At 36.9% G+C, this 22,840-nt stretch overlaps 1 protein-coding gene across 1 annotated transcript in view; it reads left to right on the forward strand.

Annotated features, from left to right (window-relative positions):
* The window catches only part of TIPARP (TCDD inducible poly(ADP-ribose) polymerase), a 30,040-nt gene extending 10,827 nt beyond the window's left edge, over nucleotides 1-19,213 (forward strand). The window contains exons 3-6 of the mRNA XM_025912981.2: nucleotides 9,382-9,550; nucleotides 10,888-11,048; nucleotides 16,190-16,468; nucleotides 17,150-19,213. Coding sequence (XP_025768766.1) covers nucleotides 9,382-9,550; nucleotides 10,888-11,048; nucleotides 16,190-16,468; nucleotides 17,150-17,597 — 1,057 coding nt within the window. The 3' untranslated portion in view covers nucleotides 17,598-19,213. The remainder of the gene's footprint in view (nucleotides 1-9,381; nucleotides 9,551-10,887; nucleotides 11,049-16,189; nucleotides 16,469-17,149) is intronic.
* The last annotated feature ends 3,627 nt before the right edge of the window (nucleotides 19,214-22,840 follow it).

Below are 22,840 nucleotides of genomic sequence, written 5' to 3' on the forward strand. Positions count from 1 at the left end.
CTATAACCAATTCTGTGATCACTAAGTTAAATTTTAGAAGTTGATGATATTAACACTTTTAATTGTGAAACTTAAAATTTTCCTTGCTGACCTAACCTATTGCTGACCTAACCTGTTGCTAAGACAAGCGTAGAAGGGAGTTAACTAAGCATTCCTATTTGCTGTGTCCACACAACGAAATGTGTCTGTCTCCTTGATCTTTCTCTGTCCTATGTGCTGTTTACTTACTGGCAACACCCACTTGGCCAGTAAAGAACCTTTGCATGGTCATCACGATGAAAGGGTAAACTCTTATGACAGTGAGAATGCTAATGACTGTTCCCTTTCACATTCTACAGAAACCAGTGATTTGCCAGTATGTGTGCCACAAAATGTGTCAGGAGTGTATTAGAATCTCCCATGACTAAGTTATTTGAGAAAGAGTTCAGGAAATTTGTATTCTTTATGCAAATGGATGTCCTTTATTTGGGCACTATTGCTTCTGGGCAAAAGGAAGGGTTTGTGAATAGTCTTACATGAACATAGCACTTCTCTTATGACTGGAAAATATGTTTGGGCCATACTTACAGGAATTTCTCTTTGTTACGTTACCTTCTTTCCTTTTTGGATTAAGAGATTTTTAAACTGCCTCTTCTCATTTGACATATAGCCGTAGAGTTTAGGTGACCTTCTTTGCTTGAAATTTTTACCAGCACTGAATAGTCAGGGCAAGAACGGCAGCGGTAGGGGCCCAAGGGTGATTTTGCTTGTAGTAGTGTGTGTGCTTTCAGAATCTTGCCTGCACCCTGTGATCTTCACAGCTCCTGCAGCTGATCAGGGCGTGGAGAGGGCAAATGGTACAAAATACTCTAAATATTTCCTGTTGCGGTTGGTTTTTGGTTTCTGACTGTCACCTGGCTTCGCTCTTTCACTTCCAGGCATTGAGAGAATAAAAATAAATGCAGCAGAAATACTAGATTTGCTTTCTGAGGTAATAAAAGAAAGACCTCCTTGAATGGGGGTAGAATATGTGAAACAGAAGGAACTTTGTTTGCTTACTTTCTGATGTTTCGATTGTCCAAATGCTGCCACACATCAGAAAATAATTTAGGCTGTCTATTGATAAAATTGAATCTATCAGAGAAGCTTGGTTTTGTAGAATCCCTCTCCCCTCGAAAAAGTTACTGATTAAAGATCCTTTTGAAAGGTTTTGTGATCATAGTTTATGAAACTTAGATAATTAAAAAAGTATCTCTTAATATGTTTTCTGTAGGGAGTCTTTTGTTTTCCCTCCTTTGAGAAATTTGCTTTAAAAAACTCAGGAAGTGATGAATTCTCTATATGGTTAGTTTGCATACATTCAAATCTCTAGTCTTGAGACCTCTCATAATAAGCCATCAAAGTGTATATTTTTAATTTGCTCATTTATCAGTTAATCTGCACTAACCAGGCAAAAAGACAAGGCTAAATTGAGAAAATTCTGAATAAAAACCTTTTTTAAAGGAATTTGTAATTTTAAAAGTCAATCTCTAAATAAATTAAGCTAATAGATTGTATCTTACTGGTGGTTATTAGAGGATATATTTTATAATTTTTATAATTATTTCATTTACGTGTAAATGAGTTCTGAATTGTTTGAGGTTATTTGAAAGTAATTTTTAAAGCAATTTTAGCACTTACATACAGTTGATTTTGTAATTAAGTAGAAAAGTTATATAAACAAATATATTTCAGCCCTCTTTCAATGCTGTCAAATTCTATATCCATAAAATTAATCAGTATTGTGCCTTGAGTACATGGCAAACAATTTTTATTGTCTACTTTGAGGTAAGATAGAAACTTCACAGTTTTAAAAATATTTCACTTAACAAATGGGATATTTACTCCTCTTCATTAAAAGCCGTAACTTCATAATTTAAGGCAGTGTACGATATGATACACATTAAAAAAAAAAAAAGTCTGTTATATGCTGTCTATCCCAGCTATTCTTATAGAAATTAAGTTTCATTTCCTCTTCAGGCCATGGTTGACAAGTATGTCTCACTTAAGTTACCTTCTAGGAGCCTCAGGACATGTGACTGAACTTGGATAAAAGTTAAGGCTGTATGACATTTCTGATGTCTTCAGAGTGCAAAATTTAATCCCATGCCTCTGTAAATAGATAGCAGTGAGATCTTCTGATCTCATAAGTGTAATTTTATTTATGAAAGATTTTAGGCTTATCCACGTCTTATTAGAAAGTTCTTTTGTGTTCTTTCCTTTGATCTAGTAGTTTTGTAATAAAAACAAGCAAAAAACTTAATTTAATTTACTAAGTTCTTTTCCTCAAGTGAATATTGTAATTTGCTTTTAGTGGTTGCATAGGGCACAGGGGTGTATGGTATTTTTTAAAGGTTTAGGAAACACTTAGGTGTACTCAAATGTGTCTTAGTACAAAGGTTTTTGAGAATAAACTGTGTTATGTGTTTGTTTAGTTACCCACCTACTTTTGGAGAATACAGAATTCCGAAAGCTTAAAAATTGTATTCTTTCATGTAGGAAATCTACCTGCCTGCCTTTTTTCTCCTCTTATTTATCCTCTCATTTTTATTTCAGTGTGTTCATTCTAGAATGACTTTAAGACCATAGGTAGATGTCTAACAATTTGTAAATCAGACATGGGGTTTAAGCACACAGATCAGAGTGATTCTAGACAGCATCCATTCACTAATTTTGTGCCATCTCATTCACCTGCTTCCAAAATATCTCAGGAGGTAACAAGGGAGCAGCACATACAGTCAGGATTTTGCTTTACAATGATCACCTTTTTAAAAATTGATTCCCAGAAACTCATTGTGAATCATCTTAAAGTGAGGATATTTTTACCCAAGAATCATTTGAAGTACTTAGAACCATAAGATAAATCCATGACCCAAGTTTGATGTTAATTGTTTTACGGAGTGAGCTAAGCCTCAGCAATCCTGTCTTGATGAGGTGAGGGTCTCCTTAGAAGTGGATAGATTGAATTGTCAACATTTGATTCTTAGCCTGCCCATAACTACTGAGGGTCGTATGCATCATAATATAAACTTCCAATTTTGATTTGTAGATATGTCTGTGCCTGTAGCTACTCCTGGATATAAAGGGGGAAAATCCAGTTGTTACCAAGACCCATGTTGTAGTGTAGAAGTTAAGTATAGAATTCTAACCTCTGGTAAATATTGAAAGATGTTGGTATGTATGTAAGAATTTATAGATGATTTTTATTGCCTCAGTAACTCTGTGTTATTTATTTGAGTCAGTGTTAGCAAAAATCTTAATTAGTAACAGAATAAATGATGGTTTACTATGTTTCCGAAGCATAAAGTTAGAATGCATTGTCCTCTGAAGTTTAATCACTACACCAATATCACATAATATGTTGGTATTATATATGCCATGGCTTTGATTCTCATCACCTTGTAACATATTTGAAGGGATATGCAAGCTTCTAAATATTCCAGCATTGCTAAATGAGTCCTGGAAACATCAAAGCCAGGTATCAAAAGCCAGCTATATTTTGTGTGTCTGTGAAATTTCTTCAGCAGCAACAAACATGTCACATCTCTCATGCCTGTCTCAAATCTGTAGCAGAAGACTACATCATAGTAATAAAATTATTAGAGGACCTATTAAGTGTGTCTAGTTAACTGATTAGGGCAAGTGTTAGTTTGGGATCATAGGTTAATCCTTGTAGAAACCAGTTAATGCTTAGAGGATAGAAGCCAAATTTTGGAAATCTAACCCATCTGATTAAAACTGTACTGAGTAGGCCCAGAAAACTCATTTTTAATTGACCTTTACTAAAATCCGAGTTCTATATTTTATTTGCATCATCTTTCCACTTAAATGTGTTCTACCTCCTGCAATTCCTGTCTCATGTAATGGCACCTTATCCAGTCGTCTAGATCAGAAACTTGGGACACATCCTAGACTCTACGTTCCCTTCAGCCTCACATGTAATCTTATTTTATGTAGTTAGAGTCTAACTCTTAAATACCTCTCAAATCACCCCTATTGTTGCCTCCTTAGTTCTCAGTCATCATTTGTGTCATGTGCAGTTCTAGTAGTTACAGATGGTTAAGTATAGAATAATAAATATTAATAATAAACATGCTAATAAGTATTTAGCAAGTAAGTGTCTGTCTCCACCCTTCCCCCTCAGCCTTCCCCACCCTCCCCTACCAAAGATAAACAAATCAGTCCTTCATACCACCACTGTTGCAGTGGCTTTTTAAAAGGCAAGTCTGAACTTTGTTAAAAATCCACCAGTGAGTCCTATTGCCCACAGAATCAAGTCCTGACCTCTTAACCCAGTATACAAAGCTCTTCATTATCTAGCCCAGCCAAACTATCCAGTCCAGTCTTATCTCTTATCATCCCTCTCACACGCACATAAACCCTGACCTCCCACATGAACTGTATGTACTGCACGCCCTTGGGTCTCTCGTGCCTTGTTTGGTTGGCTTCTACACATGTCAGTCACTCTGCATGTGATGTCTTGCCTCCCATTGTCTTGCTTGATGACCAGCCAGACTTGGCTCCCATTTCATCTATTCTAGAATACCCCCATGTCCCCTTTCCTGACCCTTTTTCCAGCAGAGGTAAGCCCTCTGCCTCTGGTACTCAGAGCACCATTGTGCCACACTTCACACTGTACCACTGGGTTTGCTTCTCTCTCCTTACTGACACTAACCTTTCTGCATCTTATCCCCAGCACAGAGCCCAGTGGTTAATATATTTACTGAAGATGTTTTTGTTTTTGTCGCATTTCTTTTCTTGGTTTCAAACAATTTGTAAATACAGAGAAATTATCTGAAACGGTTATATTCTTTACTGAGCTTCCAAATGCATAATCCCAAGAACTATTTATCTAACAAACGTCATGTTCTTACTAATTTCTATTTTGTTCAGGAACGTTTTAAAAAATAGTTTTGGTTTTCATTACAGCTCTGTTTATTATCATTTACATCATAGGCCCTGTTTACTTTTTTTTTTTTTTGTATTTGCAGTATACATAGAAGACTATACACTGTGGGGCATTCTTTCTGACTTAGTGTGGGTGTTGGTGCTCTATACATAAGACAACATTCTCCAATATTTGTTATCTAATTGGTATGTTGAGATATTTGTTGAGTAGGAGGAAAACGATTTTATAAAGCATCTAAATTATGAGAATGGGTGTTCTTGTCAAAATTTTAAATTAGTTTTGTATCTGGATTCTTACAATGGTATGTGTGGTGTTGTGTTTATTGGTGAAGCACGTGGAAACAGAATTGTTAATACTTCAGTAGTTCAAGTTCATTCTTCCCTTTGTAGAAAAATCATCAATCTTTTTACAAGATTTTTGTTCCCAATTTCATCAGATAGGGTTATATCTTGGGTAAGTCAGTACTGATTGATTTACCCACATGATGTATTTAGCCAAATTTAAATCCTGCACGGTGGCTATCTCCCATACTCAATCTTTTCTGGCTGTCCCTCACTGGGGATGCCCTTAGGCCAGACAGGGTTTTCAGCTGCCAGGATTTTTCACTCTGCTTTTACAAAGCCTCTCTCTACCTCTGAATCTCTAGCATTGTCTCTCTTGCTCAGTCTTCTCACATCCTGTATTTACTGCTTTGACCCTTTATCACCATCTGCTCAATACTCTAAATTTGCACTCTTATTTGAGGCTCTGAGACTCTGGGCTTCCTCAGTTCATGGCCTGACATCTCTCACATTGCCTATTATATCCTGGTTCACATTCCCTCATCTGTTATGTACCCCTGTTTGAAAGGTTTCCATTTCCACCTATTTGCACTGCTCCTGTCCTTCCCTGTCTGCACTCTTGCAGAAAGCACAGTGCTTGAAGAACTCTTTTCTTGTTCTTCCACACAACCTTTTTCTTACTGGCATTATTTCCTATTATTTAACTGTTCCTAAAATTCTTTCTCTTCGAGAAAGCTATCTTGGATTGGTGCAGTAGAGCCTCTTAATTTTTCCTGACCTTTTTCCATTCCTGAGCACCAGTAACTACCTTATGTCCCATAATGAATGCTGCCATTCCTGGACACCAGTTACCTCCTCTCCCATCATGCTGCATGTCTACTCTTTGTCCTCTCATTCCCAGGATGTATTTGCCACTGATAAGTTTGGATAGGCAGATGTACCGACTCTTTGGTTTTATGTTTTGTTATTTCTCTCTTGAAGCCCCTAGAAGCCAGGAACTACATCTGTTTAATTCTTTGTGTATTGCCTAATACAGCCCACCATCACTATTATCACACATACATGACTCATAACTGCTTTCTCATAATAGGAAACAATGGTTTGATAAGGAAAAGTGGTGTATGTTGAAAATTTGGCATCTGTACTGCATGCATTTTCTACTGATGCAGATGGAGGAGAAAAGAAACTCTTGGCTTTGGATTTTTGAAGCATTCCCTGTTTAAGGGAGAGCAGGTGGTAAAATTAATCTTATAAAAAGATAATTTAATGTTTTTCAAATTTGTTGTTTTGTCTCTGCAAAGTCTAGAAAAGCATATTGAAAATCAAATAGAGCTAAAACAGTACTTTGATACATCAATCCAAAGAACAGTTGATTGTAGTAAATTAGGATTTGTCATAGAAATTTCATAATGCCCAATGGACTGAAATGCACAGAGGATGTGGCAAAAGCTGCAGTTTTAGATGTCTTTCTCATGCAAATCATTATCTATGAAGTCTTAATAATACAAGCTTAAACAGAAATTGCTAGAGTGATGTCCAGAATAAAATCTGGTACTTGAACAGCAAAAAGCATTGGCTGTTTATAATGCATATTAACATAATAACTGCTGTTCTAAGAATTCCTTTTTTTTTTTTTTTTAATTTATTTATTTTGAGAGAGTGTAAGCCTGGAAGGGACAGACAAAGAGGGAGAGAGAATCCTAAGTAGGCTCTGCGCTCAGTGCAGAGCCAGACGTGGAGCTCTGTCTCACAGCCATGAGATCATGACCTGAGCGGAAATCAAGAGTCAGATGCTTAACCAGCTGAGCTATCCAGGTGGCCTGTTCTAAGAATTCCTTAAAATACTGAGGATTTAACTCATAATTGGAAACAGTTACTGGGAGATAAACTTAAAGTGGAGAAAATCTGTTTATATACTGGAAACTATGTTAAGAGGGAGAAACAGGTTATTATTTCTCTGCTCAATGAAATCAGACTCTCCTAAAATTAAGTGAAAATTGTTTAAAGCAATTTGATGTGAAGTTTAATTAGGTATAGGAGTTGCAGTTTTCAATGTTTCTTTTTTTTTTTTTTTAAGAATTTTCCAGAAACAACTTTTCCTTTTGACTTAAATATCCTTATTTAACATAAATAATTTTAAACAAAGAAATGTCCAAATGTAATTTTAAACTACATTTTATTGTTTTATTCCCATTTTACACTTAATTAAAAGAATATGTTCCTCTCCTCTCTCTCAAAATAAATAAAACTTTTAAATATAAATGTTCCTTTTAAGATCATATCCTACTATTTAGGTCTTTCTTTCTTTCTTTCACCTGTTTCTTTCTGTCTTTTCCTCTTTCTAAAGAAACATACTGCTTTTTACAAGTTATGTGCTTCGTGGCACCATTAGTTGGATAGATGACTTACTTAGTTTTTGTTTTGTTTTGTTTTCAAATAGAACCTGTTTCAAAAATTATGAACACTAGGATGAAGGGTGGGAAATAGATTTTCTTGCCCTGACGTTTGCCAGGGGTGTTATCGAGATATGTTATTAGGTATTAATAAAAAATGAAAATGAAAAAAAAAATGAAAAAAAAGCTAGAGCACTGTCATAGGTTTGGAAGGATACTTTATAGCCCTCATCATGGTACTTGAGTATTTACCTTAGCATACAAAAGGGACTGAGGAATGGCTGTAGTAAGTAAATTGTTTAGCCTTGTGTAACCGAGTTTTTTTCCCAACATTTGACCACAGAATGCTTTTTACGGGGAATACTCATTCACAGTCCTTGAAGCAAGTGTTCCAAGAGCAGAATTTGGAAAGTGTTGTACTAATCAACAAAACCCATAGGTCAAAATTAATAGTTTTCAAAATCTTAATTTATGGCAAGGAAATTAGTTAATTAATGGGAATGTTTGTTCAGACACCTGGATTTCACATGAACTAGTCATTGTGAGTGCTACTGGATCTGGAGTATCCTGTGAGTTAGAGGCATCCATTTAGAAATCTGTTGTGGAAAGGGTAGAAAAATGAAGGAATGTGTTTAGAAACTTGGTCACTCTGCTGATACCTATGATGTTACTTTAGGATATATTTTATTTTTCATGTTTTCTTAGGAACAATTTGAAACATACAAAAAGAGAGAACAATACAATGAATATTTTTCTGGTTCCTTAAAATAATTGTTCAGATGCTTCAAACACTGGAGGAAGTTTCATTAAAAAAGGACACGTGTTTTAATGGGACCATCCGTTATAATTCTTAAATGATCTTGATTCATACAGTGAGATTTTCTCCTGACAGTAGTACTGAGATATTTATCAAGTGCTGATTCAGCAGCAGCAGACCAGATAACAAAATGACAAAAATATTCTTATAACTAAACTTCATAGTAATCCAAACTGTTTTTCTCTTCATGTTATACCAACTTTTCTTTTTTCCCTTCAGGATAAAAGATAGTATTGATATTGGGTAGAATAGCAATGCTGGTCTCATCTGGGGTCTTTTTATTTTTTCCTTTTTTTCCTGTCTTTTTTTTTTTTTTTTAAGTTTTATTTATTTTGAGAAAGAGAGAGCAAGTGGGGTAGGGGCAGAGAGGGAGAGGGAGAGAGAGAGAGAGAGAGAATGAGAGAGAGAGAATCTAAAGCAGGCTCTGTGCTGTCAGCCCAAACTGAGATCATGACTTGAGCCAAAGTCAAGAGCTGGATGCTTAATCAACTGAGCCACCCAGGTACCCCTTTCCTGTCTTTCATCAGGCAATATTATATATTCCTGTATTGGCTTAGGTAAACTGATGCCTCTGAAAAAAGGGCAGTCTTCAACAGAAGTTTCTTTTGTTTCACTTCCGGCTTTTTATGTCAGCTTCATCTTAAAACTGACCCCCTGATTGTCTGAGACCAGGGTTTAGTTCATCCCACTGTAGGGAGGGTGGGATTATGTTGATTGGTTTAGGTCAGTGACTGTGGGATAGCAGCAGTCCTACCATAACTCCATGGCCTGGAACTTTTGGTCTTGTTAAGAGAAAGCATGTAGAAAATGAGGAAACCAGTAATGTCCTTTTACTCCAAATAAGACAAGTTTTGAAAATTCTACAACATGCTCTACTACATATTTTTAATGTTTGATGAGATGTTTAGACATTTCTATTTTGCCAATGTATTAACAGTTCTTTTTGGGGGGGGTTCTTTTTAGAGGACAAGAATTTTGGGCAGATTTGAATGCCATGAATGTGTATGAAACAACTGACTTTGACCAACTACGAAGGCTGTCCACACCACCCTCTAGCAATGTAAACTCCATTTATCACACAGTCTGGAAGTTCTTCTGTAGGGACCACTTTGGATGGAGAGAGTATCCTGAGGTATTTATAGGTTCTTTTTCCAAAAAGTACATTAAAAATTTTTTTGCCTTTCAGTGTCCTTTCTTTCTTCCTTTACAACAGTGACTAGACAGAACAACAAATCAAAGAGCTTATTGATGTAAAATTGAGTGTTATTGATACAAGTAACATTATTCTGTCTTGCTTTTCTGAAAATGTATTTCTTTCCATTAATCTTCTGGAATATGTAAATACAAACCACTATTATCAAAGAGGTAAAATGTTTTCCCCAATATCTTATACTATAGAGACCAAGTAGTTATATTGGTAAGTACTCAAACTCAGTGCCTCTTTGGAATAATTTTAATGAGATGAGCACTGGTGTAAGTCTGGCTATTTCTAGCTCCTGGGCTCGTGGTCATTGGATCATGTGTTACACTTAGCATTTCGGAAGTCTGACGGGAAACCAGCACTCTTAAGCCCCTGTAAGAAATACTTGACAATGTTTATTTAGCTGTGGTCAGGCAAATCAGTCATTTAAAATTCTGGCATATGCATCCTTAGTCTGAGATGGTAAGAATAGCTCATCAATCACAAAGTAAGGTTTTCAAAATGATGGTGGCTTTACTTTGCCTCTGAATGAGAATTCTGAGTCAGTTTTAAAAATGATGAAATGGGCTTTAGAGATTAATTTCACATTCCAAAGATCTGACTTATTTAATTTGATTAAATTCATTTCCAGCATTACAAAAAGGGAGAACTGATTTCTTTACCCTTAGGTTTTATTTTTTAAGGCAATAACAAAAGAAAACTACCTAATATGTTAATTGCTTAATAATACACAATGGAATTAAAATTTCTGAGACTCTCTTAAGTAGTCACTAGTATCTGATACCTTCCATGGAGAATAAGAAGCTCTTTAAAATGTAAAATTCTCAGAATACTTGGGCTGTCCCTGTGTTTTTCCTCTGAAAGATTTCTTGGGTTTAGAACTTAACTAGTTTATTTGAACTGTATACACTATCATCTTTAATCCTCTTCTGAAAATTCCCGTAAGAAATATAAACAAAAAAATCTCTAGGACATTGTTAAGGCCTCAAACTAGAATAGAGTAGTTCCCTGGGCCTCAATGTTTCCTATGTTGGACTGTGATCTTCTGAAGAGAGAGCGTCTTTCTATTCTGCATCTTTGCCTCCTATTCCCTCCCCAAAAATCCTGTGTGTAAAAGGAATTAATTTGACTGCCTGCACTTTATTGAAACTTTACTGATGTTAACAGCAAGGTTAGTTATTTTTGCCTTTCTGGTAACATTTTTCATATTTCATAGTGATTGCTTTTTTCTAACTTTTTTTTTCTTTACCTTCTGTTTTCTGCTCCAGTCTGTTATCCGATTGATTGAAGAAGCCAACTCTAGGGGTCTGAAAGAGGTCAGATTTATGATGTGGAACAACCACTACATCCTCCACAACTCATTCTTCAGGAGAGAAATAAAAAGGAGACCCCTCTTCCGCTCCTGTTTTATACTGCTTCCATATTTACAGTAAGTGTCCAGTGGAATGCCTAATCTTTACTCTTATTTTATGTAAATGTACAACTGAATGCCAAAGAGTAAAATATTTTAAGAGACTAATGTGGTTATTACTTCGAGAATGTGAAATTTTGAGTTATTCAATGGGTTTAAGTCTTTAAAGAGTAGCATTCAGATAAGCTACAATTAACCTCACTAAAAGAGTGATTATCCAATTGGTTTTTTGAACTGAAAAGCAAATAGAAGTAACATTTTTACACAATTAAAAGTAATTATATCTGGAATGAGGCAGTTTGCATTTGTGAAGACTGAGTTTCCTGATGATGTCTTTCCATGTAATGGGACTACTTCCTAGTCCAGGTAAACTGCCAGGACAAGTAGGGAGAGTCCTCCAAGGTTGCTTTCTCCCATTCTTCCTTGAGTGAATTTTTTTGGGAAGAATCCTTTTCAAATAAATTGCATTCTCATGTGCTAGGTAGGGCCCACCTTCCTGTAACACTCACTAAAATTACCTGTCCTATTTCTAGGTTGAGACTGAACTCATCCTTCTGAATTATAGGTGAGCTCTTCTTCCATTTTCCCAAGTGCCATTTCTTTTTCCCCACCTCTACATAGCCCACTGGCACATCTCCATAGATGCCAAAAAGGTGGAGCATGTTACCAATAGCATAGCCATCTTTGAAAGTTAGTAACTCTAGGGAAATCGTTATGTACTCTCGTCAGATATACCATATTTAGAACCCGATTTTTAAAATGATACTAGGTTTACTTGGTTTTATGGACTGGGGAAGCCTAGCGTAATACTGGTTTTTCTCTTCTACCAATCTTAGAGATGCTGTTTTTATATTCTTACTAGTTTTTTTTTTTTTAATTTCAGTCTCAAACGGTTTTTCCCAGATTATGACAGAATCTTAATGATTCTAATTATGAGATTGCAAAGGGAACATTAAAAACAAAATGCAAAAAAAAAAAAAAAATACAAATGAATAAAAATCCCTGAAATGCTCAGTATCCAAAAGCAATTTTTAGTAATGCTGATTTTAGAAATGCATATTGGCTTGGGGTAAATGTGTGCTTTCTTTCTAGTCCAAGTGTGAATTATTTTACCTTGTAGGTTTCTTTTTTTTTTTTTTTTTTTTTTTTTTTAAGAATCTAATAAAAATGCCATTTCTGTGATTTCACTAGCACAGCTGGAGATAGTGTCAGCGTCCGGTAGTTAGGAACATATTGTCCTCCTAGTGAGACGGTAGAACTCATTAGTGGGACCAGCAGCTTGGCATGCTGAGCCAATCAAGCAAGATGTAGCTTCTGAGCGAGAGTAAGAATGCTCACCCGAGTACTGCATTGTGGGGGGGCGGTTTACAGAACATGATTTGAACATGATTTGTTTCAATCCTAAAACAAGTAATTGTAGAATAACCCCTCCCCCTTTCTTTTTAAACTTAGGCTTACTTTGTAAAAGTATGAACTATAAACGTCACAAATTTGGCACCTTACTATTTATAACATAGGCTTAATAAGAGAACAAAGAAATTCACTCTATTTTTTCTTCTTTTTCCTTTTTAAAATTTCCTATTTTAGTCTTCTTGTCTGGAACAGTGATAATCAGGTATAAAGTAAGAGCTTAGCAAATCAAAGAGATTATGTAGACACTTGAGTGAGAAAAGAGCAAAGCAGCAGCAAGTTCATCAGAGTGGAATCGGTAAATGCAGCCCTTCAGTTCCTATCTGCCCTAGAGTCTGGAGCTGTGGGGCACTTAGACCGGCCTAGTGGGAAGAAAATAGAGGCCGATTAGTTTCAAAAAGCAGACTGCAGGGATGCATGGGTGGTTCAGTAAGTTGAGCTTCCGACTCTCGATTTTTGGCTCAGGTCACAATCCCAGGATCCTTGGAATCAGCCCCATGCCCGGCTCTGTGCTGTGTGTGAAAACTGCTTGTGATTCTCTCTCTCTCCCTCTGCCATGCTCCCCCCACACTCTCTCTCTCTCTAAAATAAAAAAATTTTTAAAAAGGCAGACTGCAAAAATAGATGTCAGAGAGACCACAATTTTAATCTTATTAGCCAGGAAGAAAGTTTTGTTTTTAAGTAAAATACAGACAGTTAAATTAAAACATAGGTGTCAAAAAGGCTACAGTTCTCAGTGAATCAGAGATGCCTAAGAATTGGGAATGCCAGAATAAGAGAGGTGGGGAGAGAAGACTTAATCTATGAATTTCCTGCAAATTTGGCTCTTTATAAATGAGAATTTCCCTGGTGGTGCTTTTTATTCCCTTCAGTTTTATTGAGCTGTAACTGGCATACACCTCTGTCCTTTTAAGTTTAAGGTATATAGCATAATGACTTAACATACATATATATTGCAAAAATATATATTGCAGGTTTAGTTAACATCCATCACCTCATAGTTACAAAGAACATATTTTTTTTTCCTTGTGCTTGCTGCTTTTTAATGAGGCTGATAAGAAGGAGCTTATTCTTTTAATATTATTGGAATACTTGAGCGAGGCAGCATAAGCAAACAAATCTCAGATTTAGAGGTTTAGGAGTTCATTTCAGCTGAAAAGACATCTATCCGGTGCAGTCACCGCATGGTCATGGGAAAGCCTGATAGAGTTTCTTTGACGACTCCTCAAAAAGGATAAAATAAATTAATTTTTACATCATCATTAAAAGCGGGTTAGGAAACATCTTTTGAAGTGGCAAGGGGAGTGAAAGAGAGTGTAAAAGATGACCTTGGATTCTGAAAATCCATTCTTCAGAGGTCCTGAAGTATAAATTCTATACCCTTTGACTTTGCCTGGTACAGCACTGTGAAGCACGCAGTATGTCATCGGAATACTGGTGAGCTAAATATGAACTCGACATCCCTAGAAAATAAAGCCACGTTTGTAACTGTGCTTGGAATATGTATTTCTAACCCATAGCAACTGGAGTATAGAAGTCCATCAGACAACTGTCTATCTGCATTTTTATGTTTCAACCTAATTGGGATGTTGGCTTGTTAAAAGTAAGCATCTGTAGGTAGGAATGGATGATAAAATCTAATTTAATGTTTTAGGATGGCTAGGATTTATTTACACAGGCTCATCTTTAAGTATGTGAGTCTTCTATGGTCAGTGCCAGGTTTTCAGTACAGCTGTGACAGCAGCCTAAAACCTATTTTGGGCAGAGTGGTTTGGGAGAATCTTCCCTTCCTTCCTCAACTCAGAAACCTCTTTTGGTAACTTCAATCCCTAATAATACTGGAAAACCTGGTAGGCTGGAACTTACTCTCTTTGTAGAGCAGGAATAGAGGGAACAGCTAAAAATAAGGAGCTTATACTCTATGTTTCCTGCCATTTCTCCAGAGTAGTGATGGCTTTTTAAGGAGTTACAGACCTTTCAGAATCTGATTAAAGCAGTGGGGCCTCTCTTCAGAAGAATGTGCCAGTGAATGAAGGCTCTGGAGGAATCTGTCAGGGATTTATGAAAATGCTCCAGAGGACAAGAACTATTGTGCCTCTGCCATGAAGATTGGAACAACCAGTGCCCCTTCAAGTTGACCCCCGAACTTAAAAGCACCTAGGGATTCTGTAAGCCCTGGCTCTATCCAGAACTTCTCTGTGTCTCACAGGGACTGTCAGGCATAATAAGTTGTAGGTACAGTGACTTGAAGGGGATGGGTGTTAGAGGAGGCAGTCGTGCTTCTGTAGCTTTTAGCTTTTTAACAAGCCATCTCTTAAAAGTCAAAAACCTGTGTGGTGTGGTGGTGGTGGTGGTGGGAGTGGGAGTCAGGCAAACCTGAGTTGCAACCATGGTATACATCCATCACTTTCAAGCCTTAGGGGAGAAATTACATCTATATCTATGTATCTATATATCTATATCTATGTCTATATATCTATATATGTATGTATATGAATTGTGAAGTTTATAGAAGTAGAGAATGCTGCATCTATAAACTATGATAGATAGGCCTGGATTCAAATCCTGTCTCTGTTCTTTGCTATTAGGCTAGCAGGATCTTTATTTGAAAAGTATGGATAACCAAGCCATCTTGCAGGGTAGTGATACTGTGTGTAAAAAGCCTGTCCATAGGAAGTGCTTATTACTGTAAGGTGGCTGTGATTATGAGGAGGGTGATGGTAATATATGCTCTTGGAGACTATTTGCATGTTCATTCAGAGTTGTAACCTCTGTGTCACAAAGCTCTTTTGAAAATTTTAGTTTCTTAATCCATTTGGCACACTCACTGCTTCCTTGTGACCACTCTGTGCTGATGAGTGTTACAATACCCTGACCCTGAATCTGGGTCTCAGGGCCAGGATTTCCTATCCCTCTGATTCTTCCCTTTTCCTCTGTTTTGAAAATGGCCAAAAAAATATAACTTAAATTTAAGCATTTAATTGGGCAGGAATAAGTAACCATCAAGCTGCTACTTATCTAAGCACATCTTTCAAAATGTAAAGACCTGAATTGTTAAAGGTTCAAGAATATGCATTTTGGTGTCTAGAGCTTAAAGTTAATTAGCTCAATCTTAAGCACACCTAAAGCTATAAAATTTGAATAGAGTTGATGGTTTTCTTGTTATGTGATATTGAAAAATGAAGCAAAAGCCAAATGTCAGCTTTCAGTGCCTACTCCATTGATTTTTGTTTGTTTCTACACAAAAAGTATAAGCTTTTTTATTTTTAATATCTTATGTCATCTTCCCCTGCCTGCCTTACTTTGTCTCCCCATTATTCTGCTCCCCCCACCTACATAGCCTTTAGTAATGGCAAATTTTTTGCTTAGTACACCAAAGTTTGAACAATGCATATAAATTGTTGTTCCCTTGAAACAGTTTCTTTAACTGTATAGGCAAAAGAGGAGTCCAAGATTCAGAAAGTAAAGATATTTATAAATTGGCTCTTGCTTGCTTGCCTTGTAGCAGTACATTCCAGAGTTTCCTCCACCAGGAGGAGACCAGGAAGAAGCTAATAATAGGTGATCTGTATACAGGCAGTGTTACTCTAAGTTTTTTTTCTTTAATACATAGCATTTTCTATATTGTTTTTTGAATAAGCATTTAAGCTATACAAATTATAATATTAGATATTGCTATAGAGCACTGTAATGTGAGATGTGCTTCTCTCTGAATGTTTTACATTGACATTCCTTCCTCTCCCTTCTAGGACACTTGGTGGTGTTCCCACACAGGCTCCTCCACCTCTTGAAGCAACCTCCTCGTCACAGATTATCTGCCCAGATGGGGTCACCTCAGCAAACTTTTACCCTGAAACTTGGGTTTATATGCATCCATCTCAGGACTTCATCCAAGTGCCTGTTTCTGCAGAGGACAAAAGTTATCGAATCATTTATAATCTTTTTCATAAGACTGTGCCTGAGTTTAAATATAGAATTTTGCAAATATTGAGAGTCCAAAACCAGTTTCTTTGGGAGAAATATAAAAGGTGAGTCAGCAGTATGAAAAGTTCAAGAGAACTTTTCTTAATGTAGCTAATGACAAATGCAGAACATAATAGTAAAGACTTTCACAAAACCTAATATGTTCGTATTTTTTCATATATTAACTCGCATATACTCCTCAAACAGACCTATAAGTAGGATTGTTGCAGTGTACATTTTACAGAGAGGAAACTGAGTCATATAAAAGTTCAGTAACTTCCCACATGTTACACAGCTAATAAGATATGTGCTAGAGTTTGAACCCTGGCAGTCTAACACCAGAGGCTTTGCTCTTAATCACTTGACTGTGCTGCCTCTCAAATAACAAATGTGGTACAAAAAGAATACATGCAGATTTGAGGAATCTCAGAATTAAGAGACCCTCAGGTTAGTGGAATTAGACAAAGAAGCCATCCTGAGAAGGTAAGTCTGTGAGCTAGATTTGAAATGGAAGAGAAAGCAAGTGAACAGGTGTTGGGGAAAAAAATGAAAGGGCTTTTCTTGTCTGCAGTGGAAAAGATAAGTGTACACTTTTAATATGATCGTTGATGACATTGTGCCCTTGAAAACTACTTTAACACTTCCTCCCCATTGAAACCATAAAGAGAAGTTTATGACTATGTCTTGCCTATTAAATTGATACGTACCTTCCTTTTTCTGAATCCCCTGCCCACTGTTTGCATTAGGAAAAAGGAATATATGAACAGGAAAATGTTTGGCCGTGACAGAATAATAAATGAGAGACATTTATTTCATGGAACATCCCAGGATGTGGTAGATGGAATCTGCAAGCACAACTTTGACCCTCGAGTCTGTGGAAAGCATGCTACAATGTTTGGACAAGGCAGTTACTTTGCAAAGAAGGCAAGCTACTCTCATAACTTTTCTAAGAAGTCGTCCAAAGGAGTCCATTTCATGTTTCTGGCCAAAGTGCTAACTGGCAGATACACGATGGGCAGTCATGGCATGAGACGGCCCCCTCCTGTCAATCCTGGCAGTGTCACCAGCGACCTGTATGACTCTTGTGTGGATAATTTCTTTGAGCCTCAGATTTTTGTCATTTTTAATGATGATCAGAGTTACCCTTATTTTGTTATCCAATATGAAGAAGTCAGTAACACTGTTTCCATTTGAAAAATCTTGGTACGGCTAAGTTATTTGATATGAACTCAATCCAGCGTTTGTAGCAGGTTTTGGATGGGTAGGACAGAGTGGGAACAGCATTGGACATTAATAGGGCACTTTTAAGACCCCTTTTTTTAAGTGCTAGAAAGTGAAAATTTTTTAAAGAAAAACACAAGTTTTAAAATGACCACTTATTCTTTAATTATTTACTAATTGTTGTTAGTGTACTCAGTGTGGAAAAGACTAAAGATTGCATTCTCTTTTTATTCACACTTGTACATATAGGCAGCAATGGTATTAGGAGCAATTTAAAAAAAAAACAAAAAAGAAAGAAACTGAACAGCCTAACTAATTAAATGTGACTTAAGCCTGGTAGAAGTTTGGCCAAATGAAATGGAGGCTGTGAGCAAGGAGAGGATTCTATTTATTTATAATGATAGAACTGACTGGAGCTGGTACTACCATACTTCTTCCCTGTCCAAAGCATCACTTGTGGTGTAGGATAAGTTCACGAAATTCTGGTGGGTGGAAAGAAATTTTTATTTTCTATCAGCAGAACTGAAATGTATCACCCGGCCAGAGAGCGACGACTTTAATTGTTCTCCAGAGTTTGCCATCAAGTGAAAAAAAGAAACCATTTGAAAAATTTTTGTCACCAGCAAAATTTTTCACTAACTGGTTACATAAAACATGATTATTGTGTTGTTAAACTTCAGCCTTAGAAAGCTCAGTCTCTTCCATTATCATCTACCCCAATCTGCAGGAGTTGGGCAGCTAGTTTGGTTAAAGCCAGTCCTGAGGATTAATAGTATTACTTTATTTTAGAGTTCCAGACCTAGGCCCTGACTGAAGGTTTTAGAGAAAGGAAGTTACATCTATAACTGAATTGATAAGGTTTATGACTGTGCTTTGCACAAAGTAGACTCTCAAAAGTATTTATTGGCTTGGAAATGATGTTAAAGGTGGTTATCCCACCCCTGTGCCTGCTCTGCCAGATGCAGCTGGGTTCCCTGGCTGACTCTGTACTTTACACTACTTAATAGAAACACAAACTGGGAAATTGTGCCACTGGCCCAGCTGGAGCGATGTTAGGCGTGTATGCTAATGCCTCACTTCAGAGAGTTAGCAGCCAGGTATACTTTGCCTTTAGCAAAGCAAATACCTGGATTGGTGGAAGTGGTTGTTCACAAAAGAATTCACCATGGAATTCTTTCAGATACCAAGCTCTCCTAGTATGTTTGTGGTTATTTCATTTACACAAAACTTTTCAGGAACTCCTGTGCTGTTTAAAACAAGATATATCTATACTGATGTCTCAGTGAATCGGTCTGTTTAAGCACTTATCAGGGCTTCCACACAATTATTTATTTTGCCCTAGTTGATCTTGTTGTTTGCTGCCATTGGCATGAAACAGCCAACTGGCTGTTACAGTTGTTCTTTCATTCAATTATAACTTGTAAACCAGTGATTCCCAATCTTTTTCAAGTTAAGACACCTTACCATTGCTTATTTGATTTTATGAAACTTGTTCCTTTTTTTCTCCTTAAAGGAAAATAAAGCTTTATGACATATTTATTTTTTTAATAAAACTAAGCAAAAATAAAAGTTCTGGTAATTCTTTAAAACTTTTTGTTGTTGTTTTGGTTCCATTTAAGGTGACCGAATTCAGCACATAGTGGATGATCTGTAAATGCTGGTTGATTGGTTGAATGAATGTGTGATTCACTAAATGAACAGACCCAACCAGAACCTGCTACTTAAACTTTGGTGCTCTAGGAATCAGCAGAAACTCTATTAGCTAGGAGTCAACTGTAAGTGACAAGAGAAGAGTGAATATTTTATTTTGCAGGTAAATACTTGAGGAAAAGGGAAACAGCTATATATCAGCAAACAGCTGTAGTGAGAAATATGGGCAGGTTGTTCCCCATCAACAGGTGTGAAGGAAATAATATGAAGAGGAATATAGAAATCTTGTCAGCTGTCAAGCACCTTAGCTTTCAGCCAACTTAATTAAAAAAATTTTTTTAAGTTTATTTATTTTGAGAAAGCATGCACACATGTCTCATGCACAGGGGAGAGTCAGGGAGACTCCCAAGCAGGCTTTGCACTATCAGAGGCTGTCCACCCAGAGCCTGAAGCAGGGCTCAAACTCAAAAACCATGAGATCATGACCTGAGACAAAACCAAGAGTCAGATGGTCAACCGACTGAGCCACTCAGGGCCCCCTCAGCCAACTTAATTTATACTGTGGTTAAGATTTCCAAGGAGAAGCTGCAAGCTCCTTGAAATATTCCAATGTCACACAATCCTATAGACAGGAAGGGTTTTTTTATTATATGCAAAGTTTATAAAGATTGGATCCTTTGTTTTTTGTTTTTTAAATTTTTTTAATGTTTGTTTTTGAGAGAGACAGAACGTGAGCAGGGGAGGGGCAGAGAGAGAGAAGGAGACACAGAGTCTGAAGCAGGCTCCAGACTCTGAGCTGTCAGCACAGAGCCCGACATGGGGCTCGAACTCGCGAACCGCGAGATCATGACCTGAGCCGAAGTTGGACACTTAACGACTGAACCACCCAGGCGCCCCAATATTGGATCCTTTGTAATTATAAATTCTAAAACCCAACTCTGCCTTTTGCTACCAACCTATTTTAGTAAGTGTTTGGATATAAAGAAAATCATTAGAGCCTGGAATACTAATCTCTAAAGAGGAATTTTTATTATACGAGGTCTGAAAATGACTGAAAAAGGATATATTCAATACTTGGGACGCCTGGGTGGCTCAGTTGGTTAAGCCTCCAACTTTGGCTCAGGTCATGCTTTCACGGTTCACGAGTTTGAGTCCCGTGTAGGGTTCTGTGCTGACAGCTCAGAGCCTGGAGCCTGCTTCCGATTCTGTGTCTCATTCTCTCTCTGTGCCCCTCCCCCACTCATGCTCTGTCTCTAGCTCTCTCTCTCAAAAATACACATTTAAAAAGTTTTGTTTAATGAATATATTCAACACTCAAACAGTGCTATACAGTCCGTTTAAATCAGTGGGGTTGTTCCTCCATTTAAGGAAGGTAAGATGACCACAAAATGTCTCTGGTTTTCCTTAATTGGGATCAAATAATCAAAATGTGTTTAGAAAATTCTGTATGACCCTTCTAAAATCTAATCCACATTACTTATGTTGCTGCTGTTGTGTGTATTCTTTTTAATAACCTAAGCTCTTCCATTATAACTATGCTATAATCTTGGGGAAAAAATCACTTAACCTTTCATATGGTTCGTTTTCTCACCTTTGAAAAAGAAGTTTGTGATTTTGAAAGACTACAAATAAGAAATCCTACAATGCACACATTTTTTGTAAAGTTCTATACAAACTGATATTGTTTATTTACAAATTAAAAGCCAGATACATAATCTTTAAAGAGGATAGTGTTGGTTTTCAAAATCTGCCCTATCCAGTTTATTGATTTAGATACTCTTGCAAGCAAGTTAAAGACATGAAACAGTGCTTTTTACCTTCTTTTTCTAACCTTTCTCATAAGATATGGTACAAAGAAAAATTTGCTGTTGAAAGTTTTCATCAGCATTATTAGTTGGTCTTACTTGATATGTTATTGTTCAACTCATTCCTCAGCATACCTTCTAGGAGCCTGTCAGATGAGCTCTTTTAAAGCTTTAATCTTACATGAATGGAAGTGTTTGTGTGTTAGAAGTGTTTTGTGGACACTTTGCTAAATTCTCTAAGCCGAAGCAAAGGTGCCCTACTACTCTGAGCATGTCAGAATTTCGTGGACTTAATTGCCCTTAAGCACCTAATGATTAATAAGAGGAAAAGGATTATAGACTTCTATGAGTTCAGTGATCTTTTCAAGGAAATTCATATTACTCATCACAACCATATCTGTGTTTGATAAGTAGAATATACTTAGTCTACAGACATTTGGCGCTCAAATGGATTAATGGGCTCCTTACAATAACTCCCAGATGCTGCCAGAGTTTATAGCCAACAGGCTGGAAGCCACTGGGCTAAACTATTTCTGTATTCAAGTTTTATAATTGTGTGTCTCCTTAATTATGTCCAATCTTAAAAAAAGCCTTAAGTCAGACAGCTAAGGGGCTCAAACTAGTGTGCAAGAGCCTCTAACCCTTGTAATACCTAGCAAGTTTTAGGTGCCAGATTGTCATTTGGTGAGCCTTCCGTTTAGATACATCAGCTGCACTGCGTAGTGTTTCACGGTACGTTAAGGACTGCATCTAACATATTTGAGTGGCAAGCGGACCCTAAACAGATGCTACTCAACTACGTGATAATGAGGGACTCTTCAATGCTCATCGGTTTATAAACTGGTTTTTGAGCAGCAGGGATGGATTTTGGGGTCTCACCCACACTTTTCTGATAAAGGCCGTGGTTAAAGGTCTGCATTTCCTAGGATCTTGGTCAAAAGTTTGAGTTGTAATTTCTAAGCTGAGTGCAATGAAATGCCCTACTTAGGTAGAGCAACCATAAATCTAACTAGCATTGGTCTCAGTGATCTAAGCTAACTGAACCCAGAAACTACGGCTTTAGTTCCAGCAACTCATAAATATAGCTTATTTCTAAACGCAAATTTCTACCTACATGACTTACATTTTTCTAAAAATACGAGTTTGTAGTTTTACTTATAGTTAACTTGTAGGCATATACAAGTCAGTGCTAGATAGGAGTAGAAATGCAGATTTTGTAAGTCATTGTTACTCAATTTTCTGATTAATTACTCTCATTTATCAGAAAGCAATGGCTTAGTCACAAGCCTGAGAAAGTTATACAATCTTAATGTGTGGCTTGTGGATTGAGATTTAAAAACTGTAAAGCAGTTAGCCCTGTGCCTAGCTCATGAGATACAATCAGATTTTAGCCAGTGGAGTACTAATAGAAGTGGTAGTATGGTAGGCTAAATGATGACCCCCTAGGAACCTGTGAATATATTCTGTCATATAACAAAAGAGGCTTTGTGGATATGATTTAATCAAGGGTTTTGAGAAAGGGGGCCCAAGATAATCACAAAGGTTCTCATAAGAGGGAAGCAGAAGATGAGATTGGAAGATGCTATGCTGCTCATCTTAGAAGATGGAGGATGAGACCATAAGCCAAGAAATGCTGGTGGTCTCTAGAAGCAAGGTAAGGTAAGAAAACAGTCTCCCCTGGAGCCTCCAGAAGTATTGCAGCTGTGCTGACATCTTGATTTTAGGACTTCTGACCTCCAGAACTTGTAATAAATTTGTGTT

The sequence above is a fragment of the Puma concolor genome, chromosome C2 (genome assembly GCF_028749965.1).
Source record: "Puma concolor isolate L17-30 chromosome C2, mPumCon1.1.hap2, whole genome shotgun sequence".
NCBI classification, from domain to species: Eukaryota; Metazoa; Chordata; class Mammalia; order Carnivora; family Felidae; genus Puma; species Puma concolor.